The sequence below is a fragment of the Tarenaya hassleriana genome, unplaced genomic scaffold (genome assembly GCF_000463585.1).
Source record: "Tarenaya hassleriana unplaced genomic scaffold, ASM46358v1 Cleome2, whole genome shotgun sequence".
NCBI classification, from domain to species: domain Eukaryota; kingdom Viridiplantae; phylum Streptophyta; class Magnoliopsida; order Brassicales; family Cleomaceae; genus Tarenaya; species Tarenaya hassleriana.
Genome location: NW_010965372.1, coordinates 1,794,738 through 1,805,358, shown reverse-complemented (window position 1 = coordinate 1,805,358; position 10,621 = coordinate 1,794,738). Strand labels below are relative to the sequence as shown.

Here is a 10,621-nt window from a genome sequence, read left to right as displayed (position 1 = left end):
GCTCTTCCAGGCCACCGGCTCGGCTCCGGGGACCTCGGGGTTCGTCAACATCACGGATCTGAGGGGAGGCAAGGTCGGGTTCGGACCCGACGGCGGAGATCTGTCGGCGTTCTTCGTCAAATCCCTAGAGGAGGTTCCGTACAACATCTCGGTGATCCAGATCAGCAAGGTCCTGCCGTCGGACGTCGCGGCGGCTCCGACGCCGGCGCCGGCAGAGATGAACCTCACCGGAATAATGTCGGCGCATGGCTGCAAGGTCTTCGCCGAGACCCTCCTCGCCAATCCCGGAGCTTCCAAGACGTACCAGGTACTCAAGCCATCCATCCCAAAATTAGTAACTAATCATCTGCTTAATTAGCAATAATCACTCTTTTAAGTGTACATTTTATTCCTTGAATTGAAAATTAAAAATTTGAGTTGCTTTAGAGATTTTGGGTGATGGGTTCATGTTCATGGGATGCATGTGCTTTGAAAAACAAAAGTCAAAAGCTTTTAGGTACCTTAGTGGCAAATCGGTCAAAGATTAGCTCAATTATTGGAGGATTAGTCCAATTTCAAATTTCAATACGGATTAAGTATAGAATGAAAAAAAAATATGGAAAGGAACAATGATTTCTTCCTTTTCCCCAACCCATCTCTCATTGATCATGTCATCAAGCACCAGACTTGAAGAACATTTCCATTTTAAGACATTGCAGTGAACATTGTTCTTGCATTTTGCCTAAAATTACACTACTCAGTAAAAACTTAAAACACCAAGATTTACATAAGGGTGTACTTTTTTTTCCGATTTCTTGGATTGGTCGGACAAAAATCTGATATTTTCGACGTGACGATGATCTTATTACAGGAGAGTGTGGAAGGAGGAATGACAGTGTTCTGTCCAGGCGACGACGCGATGAAAGGTTTCTTGCCGAAATACAAGAACTTGACTGCTCCGAACAAAGAAGCATTCTTGGAGTTCCTCGCCGTCCCGACCTACTACTCGATGTCGATGCTAAAATCGAACAATGGTCCGATGAACACTCTTGCAACCGACGGAGCCAACAAGTTCGAGCTAACCGTCCAGAACGACGGCGAGGATGTCACCCTTAAGACGAGGATCGATACAGTTAAGATCATCGATACTTTGATCGACGAGCAGCCACTGGCTATCTACGCAACGGATAAGGTTCTACTGCCGAAGGAGCTGTTCAAGGCCGTGGAAGCTCCCTCGCCGGCTCCTGCCCCAGGTCCCGAAGAGGAAGAACCTGCAGATTCGCCTAAAGCTTCAAAGGGTAAGGGAAAAGGGAAGGGGAAGAAGAAAGCGGCAGATTCGCCGGATTCTTTCGATGAGTCGGATTCTCCAGCGGATTCCCCGGATGATGAAGACCCGGCCGATCAGACAGCGGATGATGCAGGGGACAGGATCGCTGGAGGAGCTAAGGTTGGATTGGTCATGAGTTTGATCTGTCTTTGTGCTCTATGGTTGATGTAGTGTCCTGTCAGTAAACGTGTGTTGCTATTTGATTTTGGTTATTTTAATCCTTTTCTTTTCTGGGTTTGGGGGTTTGGCATTTTAGTCAGTGTTGTATTTTACTACGTTTTGATACTACATATGAAATTGAGTAATTAGGTTGCAATATCATAAACAGAACCAAACAACAAGGAAACTCAATCCAAATTACACTTGTGAATACCATATGAAGAGATTATTGGGAAAGTGAGGAGAGATCAGAAGATCAGAGGACTTGCCTGTCAGCAGCATCAGCAACAATGGGCAGTCTAGGGAGCAGACCGAGCAAGCAAGAAGAGGAGCCATAGATGAGGGAGACGAGCAAGAACAAGAAGACAGTGCTGTCCAAACTCATCACCAGATCCAAACCCCACCCTTGTCTCGGGTTGAAACTCCTCTCCAACAAATCCGGAAATATCAACAGCACGTCCAGCCCTATCGCCTGCATCGTGTTGAACCTCACGTACCTGCTGAAATTATTGTTCCTCACCACCACGAAGTAGAGTGTCAAAAACACAAGGAACCCATTGAAGGGAAAGCTCTTGAATACTTTTATGGCCGGAAACAAAGGCTGGATGAGAATCTGAATCGGCGGGAACTGGGTGATGACGAATTTCCCGTACTGGATCCCGTCGAAGAAAGGGTAGAAGTAGCAGACGGCTGATATTATCCGGTCAGGGACGTCGGCCGAATCCTGGCCCTTGGATTGAACGAGGACTGATCTTTCCCTCGAGATTCTGGGTTTGAGGAATCGAGGATTAGGGTCTAGAGAGGGAAACGAACGGTCGATTAGAGTTAGGGTTTTGGTTTGGGAGAAAAAGGGAGGTGGCAATGGTGAACAAAGATGAGATATTGCCATGACTGGTGGTTTCACAGCAACCGATGAAGAGAAGTAAAGACGAAAGAAAATAAATATCTTCTTTCGCCAAAGGAAAATTAATAAAAAAGAGAAAAAACAAAAACCTCACAGCGTTCATGCACACAGCGAACAAACTACACGCCGTGTAATTACTAGGTAAACGGCACGCAGTTATACCTGTTTAAAGTGGTAGTTGATTCTGGTGATGCCCTCCTCTCTTCAATCCCTGCACCGGAAAACATGACAATGGTCACAAGATTGGGAGAAGATCTCCAACTCAAACCTCTTACAAAACCACGGATGGGAGAGAGGGCACAACATGCAGATAGCTCATGGACCATGCATGATGATGTATAAGGTGAGTGATATATCATCATAAGCAACATCTACATACATATGCATGGACTCATAGATGCTGTGAATTGTTCCACGTCCACGTCCATAACAATCTACACGCTGCACCATAACAGTCAGTCATGCAACTGGGTCACATCAAGAATGCCAAGGTAACATTATGCACAAAGTTACGATACTACATAAGATTTATTCACAGAAATTAGAATGTTTAATGCTTCAAACTCTAATCCTAATGCAAATCGAAACACGCTTTCCTCTAATCCTTTTTTCCGGAAACAATTTCCAGATGCAGGCATGGGTAGTGAACAAACATCTACAAGGGTCGGGAATGAATGCTATCGGTGGAAGGGCAAACGAGTTATAGCCAAGGGAACGAATTCATAACATTAGCTGGACGTACAAACCACAAGTCTCAAATCCATCACTGCCATTCAGTGATCTCCAAGATAGCACGAAAACAGCATATATTATTCAAAAGGCCAAGATAACGGAAAGAATTACATACCTTTTCTTTGGGTTAATATGCTCAGTTGAAGGCACCTCGGGTCTGCCTAAGAGAATTATGTACCTGTTCTTTGGGTTAATATGCTCAGTTATGGAAAGAATTACGTACCTTTTCTTTGGGTTAATAGGCCAACCGGGCTAAAAGAGAATCAAGTCCTCCTATGCTACTGCTAATGCAACTATACAAGGTAATTTTTTTCACCTCACCCACCCTCCAGTATAATCCTGAGGGTCTTAAGAAAGCAGCAGAAAAAAAGATATCGAAACAGCGTATAGGACCAGAAATTAGACCGCTACTTTGATTTACCCCATCAAATAAGAAAAAACAATATGGTGGGGGTCAATGAGGTCAATTGTTCGTGACAGATTACATAATAAATGGCTGGATTTTATTTGACAGTAATTTACATGTCTGCGCTCATCTGTCTAACAAAGGGTACAAAGTTGTTCCAGTTTTCAACCCTAAAAATCTTCTCATTCATTCTGAAGTAGGTAAATGATCTTACAGCATCACCGTTGGGTTGGACACAGTTGGCACGTATTTGCTGCAACCCCATCTGTGCGAAATTGTTAAAACACAAACCCGTTTTTCTTATGCCAAGAATAAATAGATTACAAAATACTACCAGCCGGTAATGCGAGCAGGAAAAGGACAATTGAAATTGCAATAGATAATAGGATGTGTCTCACCTCATCAAATCTTTCATTCATATTTCTTCCAGTCAAATATATAGTCCTCTTCTTTGAGATATTGTGTATCTAGCAATAATAAGGAGGATTAAAAAGAATCTGATCATTTATTAGGCGCCTAAATGATATTATCTGTGTATATTTTCATCAGGTAGGCTCTGCAACCTCATCTTCCTGGCATATGCTTATTTTCTCTCCATAAAAATAAAACAAACAAATAACATGAGGAATAGTGCTCTCTGCACTTAGATGTAAAAGATTAGAATGTTCGAGATATTATTTAGACACAAAAAACTTCATTTAGGGCTTATGCAATGTAATGTTTTAGCCGAAAACCATGAAAAGAAAGATTTCCAATATTAGAGATGGAAAGGAGATTTGCCACATAAAATAGGATAAATACCTGTCTCAGTAATCCTTCAGGGCTGCAAAGATAAGTTGGTGGTGTTTCACTGTCCTTCATATCCAAGCAACTAACCAGAAGCAAGATTGATCTCGTGAGCAAAATCGAACTCATGTGGATTCCAAGGAATGTGTGTGCGCATATGTGAAAGAGAGAGAGAGAGAGAGAGAGAGAGAGAGATTGTGGGGAGTATATAATGACCATGCATTCATGCTGACAACATGGAGTATATTTGGATTCTACGAAATGTGTGTGAGAGAGAGCCAAACTGTGGGGAGCATAGAATGGCTATGCTTTGACAGACAACATGGAGCATATATATATATATAAAGGAAACTGAAAAGAAAAGCAACATCTTACGGGACATGCAAAGCAGCCCCATGCCGAGATAACACAGAAGCAACAGGATCATAACCATCTCGGAGACTGGTGTTATAGTAACCAGCAGTTAGTTCAGCAGCATGCGATATTGTCTGGTACCACCAATAGATTCCACCAATTTTGGCAACAAGCATTACAGAACTTTTCTCCCCCTCCTGACATCTCCTAAATATTCTAGCTGCCTTGGCAAGAATAGCATCAGCATGACAAATCAACTTTCCACTGTACCATTCCTACATCAAAAAACATATGGGTGTTTTAAATCTACTTTTAATATATTTCTATAATCCAGACCCTATTTCCCACTACATCTGAAAAACGGCTCATGATCGTGTACCTAGGCCTTGAAAGCAAAATATGTGTGTTTGTCTACACATACATGCATACAACAAAATCAAAGTGTTTGTGTGTCTGCATTCTAAATACAATGCAAACATTTTGTGAAACTAATGCCTGATGACTGTATATATTCTTAATCAATGGCATTGTTCTTCAAAGCTGTCTAATGCTGAGGAGAAATCCATTATCAGAAGAATGAAAGTGCCATAGGAGTAAAATGCATGATAATGCGAACTTTATGTTAAGAAAAATACTAAAATAGTAGAAGATGCTACCACAGGGAAACTTACAAGGAAGAAACGACCATAATCAGAGAGAAAGTTATCATGACCATCCTCAAAGAAAGGAACTCCAGATGGAAAGCTATTATAGCAGCCAGCATTTTGGGGCCCTCGTTCTCCCCATTGAGGCTTCCCTTCTTGGGATGCCACCACCTTCAAGTCTTCCATCCTAAAACAAAGTGAGCGCTCTTAATCTATAAATGTGATCCACAACAGGGAAAGAAAGAAGTTGCCTGAATAATTACTCACATGTACTTGTCATAGCACTGGAATTCACCAATTCCAGGGAATTTCCATCTCCCATCACCGGAAGGATGCGAAGGATATCTGCAACTAATGCCTTATAAGAAATTCGTATTTTGGCTCCATGATGTGTAATCTACAAATAACTTGAACATACCTGAGTTCTCCTGATGGACCAAGACCGATACTTATTTCCTCAATTACGCTTCCAACGAGTGGTTCAAATTTATTACAAAAACTAATCATAAAATCCTCGTAACATTGAAGGGCAGTTCGACCACAGAACAAAGGAAGTTGGTCGACTCCAAGTGTGAGATAGTCACTATTGGAAAATCCATTCTCATCTCGATAGTAGATATCCTTATTGAGGTCTCCAATCTGAAATTGGGAAAGAAAAGGTTGTTTAGTGAAACTAGTTACAAGAGAAATAAGGATATGCAGAATCTGCTAAGAAAAGGGCTGCATCACTTCAAAAGACAGAGTATTCTACTCAAACAAGAGAGGGAGAAGGAAAGAGAATAAAACAAGAATCTAGGACCATGTTAAAGGAATCTTAGAATCTCCGATATTAACCAAATAAAAAAGAACCTGTAGCCATAAATTCCTTTGTCTTAGCAAGTCTCAGAAGGAGAAGGAAAATTCGAATGGAAGAGAAGAGAGGGTGATTGGGGTGTTGAAAAAGAAAGCAACACAACTGGCTATCATTAATATGTAGGTATATATGATTAACATGATACCTGTTATTTAACAATACAAACCTCTCGAATCCACAGTGGAAGACTGATGCCCCCTTTTCCACCAAACAAGGGCATATTCGAATGAAAACAAAGAGAAACATGCAACTTCAACCCTGTTTCAGAAATCAATCTGAAAAGCTCTTCATATAATGACCATTTATACTCAAACGGACAACAACGCTCTACAATGCCCCACCAAACCTCTGCTGCAATTCCATGAACACCAGCCAACTTGAGTGCTTTCAGAGAAACTGTTAAAGCCCTGATTCTGGAACAAGAAAACATCAAAACTTCATTACCTACCGGTTAAGACGAATACATAACGGCAGAGAAGAAACATGAAACTAATTTTTCTATTTAGATGAAACGCTGATAAGTGATAACCAGAATACCAAACCAACTGTGCCAGGCACTTCGTAGCTGACCATCCCTTGTTACAGTATCTTGCAAGATATAGAAGAAGATGAAACCAGACTACAGCATGAAATGAAACTAGTTTTTCTCTTTAGATGAAACTCTGATAAACAAGATACTGAACAGACTATGCCAGGCGCATTATAACTGCCCTGTTCTGAACTTATATTTGACAATAAAAGTAGTCTGGTTTCACCATCTTCTATATGCAAGATACTGTAATTCAAGGGATGGTAAGTTGGATGTTTGTCAACTTTAGGAATAAGTGGACCAAAAAACCCTACCTTTTAATCCTTGGACACCCAGAAGCATCTATTCCAAATGTATCAACAGGCAACATCACAAATACAGGAACTCTTGTATGTCTTGATGATACCAATACTGGTGATCTTGATTTCTCTCGACCATCCATACTGTAGCATATGAATCAAGGAATATCGGTTAAGGAAACTTCTTAACTGATTTACCAATGGCACTCTCGAATCAACCCATCTAACAAATTTAGCTACACTCCAGACACCAGATAACTGGAACTGAACAATGTCATCAGCTAACGTTAACTTAAATTTTCTCCCTATTCACCAATTTAAACATAGCATTTCATGACGACCTTAATTTTCATAAATTGATGCTCAGGCTTCATAATGTCCGGAAGAATCCATTACCCAAACAAATTTCTCAGCAAAAACTTCTAGTTTTTCCCACCTCCCCAATTTCCATTAACTAATCACCCAGAAACCCTCAGAAAACTTCCTCAATCCAATCTGTAATTCGAAAATCACAGATAAACAGCAGGAGGCACCGAAATTTCCGATGAATCGGGAATCACACGCCAAACAAGAAAATCAAACCTAAAAATGCGGCTATTCCCGGAGATGGATCGACACTTCGAGAATAAGCGTCCAGGCTTGAAAGGAGGGATCATCGAGACGTTTCGGAAGAAGCTCCGGGTCCTTCTCGTTCTGTGACCGAAGAAACAAGACTCCACCGTGAATCCGCCGGGGTAAAACAAGCTTCCACCGGATATGGCGCGACATCCGCATCCGACACCTCCTACCTCCGCCATTACCGTCCGCTTCGCCTTCGACGGAGATATTTCCCTGATAGGTATGTGCGGAGGAAAGAGACGGAGATGGAGAGACGCAATTTTTTCGTTTATTTTCCTTTTTTCTTTTTTGTGAATTTAAAATCCTGAGAATAAAATATTTGCTTTCATGGTTTCCCCCTTCCCCTCGTTTTGCCCCGTCCCATAATCTCTTTTTTCGATTTTGCCCGTATATTTTTCTGATTTCTTTTATTTACCCCATAATATTTCACTTATTGATTTTCGCCTCTATATTTCTTATAATGTCAAAAGTTTAGCAAATGTACTTACAACATTACATTCTTAACTTTAAAAGATGATTTGAGCCGAAAAAAAATTTATAGATGATTCACCAAAAATCAGGAAAATAATATATCTCACACCAGAAAATTTGGATTAATGATCTAAAATAAAATCATATCAATATTAAAAAGGCAAATTTTTTTCAATAATCGTTCGAAAGCTATAAAAGAATTTGTGCATTAGGTGGCTAAGATGGTTTTGTATACAGAAATCTTATAACCAGGGAATATTTATTTTTTCTAGAAATACAATATTTATATTGAAAAAAATAACATTGTATTTTATTGAAACTAGAATATAAAGAATATCGGAGATGACAGTACCCATTATTTCTAAAATTAAATGGTAAACATTATTACTAATTTTTACAATATAATATTAATATTAAATATACATTATTTCAATATTTCAATAAACATTTTCTAAAAATACTATCAATATAAAAAAAAAACTTTTCATCCACCTGCATGAATCGAAATTTGGCCCACACAATTTTGTTTTGGTGTTCATTCCAATATAACTTTTAAAAATGAAAGGGTTGGCACTTGGCACTCCATGAGCGTCACAAACGTACAGTAAACATTTTGAAATAAGTACAAGATATGGGGCCATATTGAAATAAATGAAAATCATTGTACTCCCCTGTATAAGATTTTTTTTTTTGTTCAACAAAAAATGGTGCCCTATACGATTTTTTTCCTCACCTTGTATATATATATGTGTATATATATATATATATCAAATGGTTTTTCTTTCCGTGACGTGGAAGTACCTCCTCATTTGGATAAGCACGTAAATTATCCATTACAACAAGTCCCATCACTTCACTTCATTCAACGATTCGTTTATATATTTATTAATATGTTTAAATTAGACGATTTAAAGACCTATTAAATAGCAGGAATATATTAATATCTAAATCAGATTCGATGTAAGTGTCTATAATGAATATGATCATTATTTATTACTGTTTCTTGTAATTTTTTAAAGTTGGACTGTTTTTCTTGCTGTGTGATTAATGGTATTAGATGATTGTTTCCCATGTAACTGATTTAATTAAAATCATTATTAATCATACATGTTTATAACAAAATCAATGTAATATATTAAAAACTATAATAACGGGAAATCAAGTACTGGCACTAGAAATGTAGAGAAGGGGAGAAAAACATTTGTCTAAATCACCAAAGTGGTTCCAAGAACCAATAATGCCGTCGAGATGACACGCACATCGTGCAATGATCTCGAACTCGAATTATCGCCCACCGGTCCCTTAGCTGTCTCCGGCGCCAATGTTGCCGTCGCAGTCGCCGGAGCCTGACTCTTGGGCCCGCGACCGTATGGGAATATCTCCGGCGTCATCGCTGGAGTCGCTGAACTCGACGGAATACTAGGGTATGTCTCCGGCGCATCCGCCGTCACCGGCGGTGATCCCACCGGTGATTTCGTCGGAGTAGATACCGGATACTGTGAGGGAGCTGTGATGGGCGGCGGAGAAGCGGCCGGAGACACAGGAGACTTCACCGGAGTCGCAGCGGTCGGAGGAGAAACAGGGTTTGTCGACGGAGACTTCGCCGGAGTCGCACCGATCGGAGGAGAAACAGGGTTTGTCGACGGAGACTTCGCTGGAGTTGCACCGATCGGAGGAGAATCAGGATTTGTCGACGGAGACTTTACTGGAGTCGCAGCCGTCGGAGAAGAAACAGGGGTTGTCGACGGAGACTTTGCCGGAGTTGCAGCGGTTGGAGGAGAAACAGGGGTTGTCGACGGAGTTGTCATCGGAGATGAATGCGTCGCCGGAGACTGTGAAGTGGGCGTTTGAGGAGATGCCGGAGGACTATAGGGAGAAGCAGCAGAGTGATGAGATTTTGCCGGAGAAGTCACCGGAGATTGGGGTTTATTGGGGGAAGGTTTGGGCGAGGGAGCGGGTGCATTGTCGGCTTGTACCTTACCGGAAATAGAAATCAAGAAGACGAAAACGGAAAGTACAACCGACCGATGCATGTTTGGATTTGGATCCTTGTGACGATGTTCTTCTCCGTTCTGATTTCCGTATTATATAAGCCGATATTTTTTAATATTTTAAAATGGTAATCATAAAATAAAACCCAAACGTTGTAACATTCGAGAAATGTGACCGTTGGGAGCGGTGGCGGCGTACGTAGGTTGACCGGTTGTAGGCAGTGAAGTAGCCGTTGATCGTCAGATTCCAACCGGCAAGTACCAGTCTATCAGTCTTGATTCAGACCATTCTTGCAATTGAGTTTGTTGTACAAGTGTTTTGCTCTCTCTTTGCGTCTCTTTCAAGGATCTTATATTGTCATTACAATCAAGATTACTTTCCCTGCACAAGATAGAATCTTGTTCTTGTCTCCACCTAAATAGTACACAGGAGAAAACAAGGTCTCAAAAAACACAAATCAGAAGGGTTAAGAGAATGAATTCTAGGACCGAACTTATGTTAAATCGTATACACATGTCTCTTTGTCCTACCAAAAACTAAATTAAAAAAAAAAAAAAAAAAAAAACAA

General features: G+C 40.5%; 4 protein-coding genes across 7 annotated transcripts in view; 1 reads left to right on the top strand and 3 right to left on the bottom strand.

Annotated features, from left to right (window-relative positions):
* The window catches only part of LOC104811663 (fasciclin-like arabinogalactan protein 1), a 2,175-nt gene extending 564 nt beyond the window's left edge, over positions 1-1,611 (top strand). Inside the window, exons 2-3 of the mRNA XM_010538428.2 lie at positions 1-307; positions 851-1,611. The exon at positions 1-307 is cut by the window's left edge and continues 5 nt beyond it. Of these exons, the coding sequence (XP_010536730.1) occupies positions 1-307; positions 851-1,477 (934 nt within the window). The 3' untranslated portion in view covers positions 1,478-1,611. The remainder of the gene's footprint in view (positions 308-850) is intronic.
* On the bottom strand, positions 1,604-3,387 carry LOC104811662 (protein TIC 20-v, chloroplastic). Of its 3 annotated transcripts, XM_010538427.1 has the most exons (4): positions 3,217-3,387; positions 2,749-2,810; positions 2,532-2,580; positions 1,604-1,962 (listed from the first exon to the last, which is right to left on the bottom strand). In XM_010538427.1, the coding sequence occupies exons 2-4, from the start codon at positions 2,795-2,797 to the stop codon at positions 1,722-1,724; spliced, it is 339 nt and encodes a 112-aa protein (XP_010536729.1). In that variant the 5' UTR covers positions 2,798-2,810; positions 3,217-3,387; the 3' UTR covers positions 1,604-1,721. The 3 variants fall into 3 exon arrangements, with proteins under 3 accessions (XP_010536729.1, XP_010536728.1, XP_010536727.1); XM_010538426.1 differs by having other exon boundaries at positions 2,749-3,387; XM_010538425.1 differs by lacking the exons at positions 2,532-2,580; positions 2,749-2,810; positions 3,217-3,387 and having other exon boundaries at positions 1,604-2,507.
* Positions 3,388-3,549: 162 nt separating this feature from the next.
* On the bottom strand, positions 3,550-7,891 carry LOC104811661 (inactive beta-amylase 4, chloroplastic). Of its 2 annotated transcripts, XM_010538424.1 has the most exons (10): positions 7,555-7,891; positions 6,988-7,116; positions 6,311-6,557; positions 5,710-5,930; positions 5,559-5,636; positions 5,319-5,478; positions 4,669-4,922; positions 4,309-4,378; positions 3,906-3,974; positions 3,550-3,772 (listed from the first exon to the last, which is right to left on the bottom strand). In XM_010538424.1, the coding sequence occupies exons 1-10, from the start codon at positions 7,767-7,769 to the stop codon at positions 3,620-3,622; spliced, it is 1,596 nt and encodes a 531-aa protein (XP_010536726.1). In that variant the 5' UTR covers positions 7,770-7,891; the 3' UTR covers positions 3,550-3,619. The 2 variants fall into 2 exon arrangements, with proteins under 2 accessions (XP_010536726.1, XP_019057972.1); XM_019202427.1 differs by lacking the exons at positions 6,988-7,116; positions 7,555-7,891 and having other exon boundaries at positions 5,710-5,939; positions 6,298-6,390.
* Positions 7,892-9,266: 1,375 nt separating this feature from the next.
* LOC104813257 (gibberellin-regulated protein 14-like) lies at positions 9,267-10,094 on the bottom strand. Its single transcript, XM_010540824.1, has one exon. It carries the CDS (start codon positions 10,092-10,094, stop codon positions 9,267-9,269), a length of 828 nt encoding a protein of 275 aa, XP_010539126.1.
* Between the last annotated feature and the right edge of the window lie 527 nt (positions 10,095-10,621).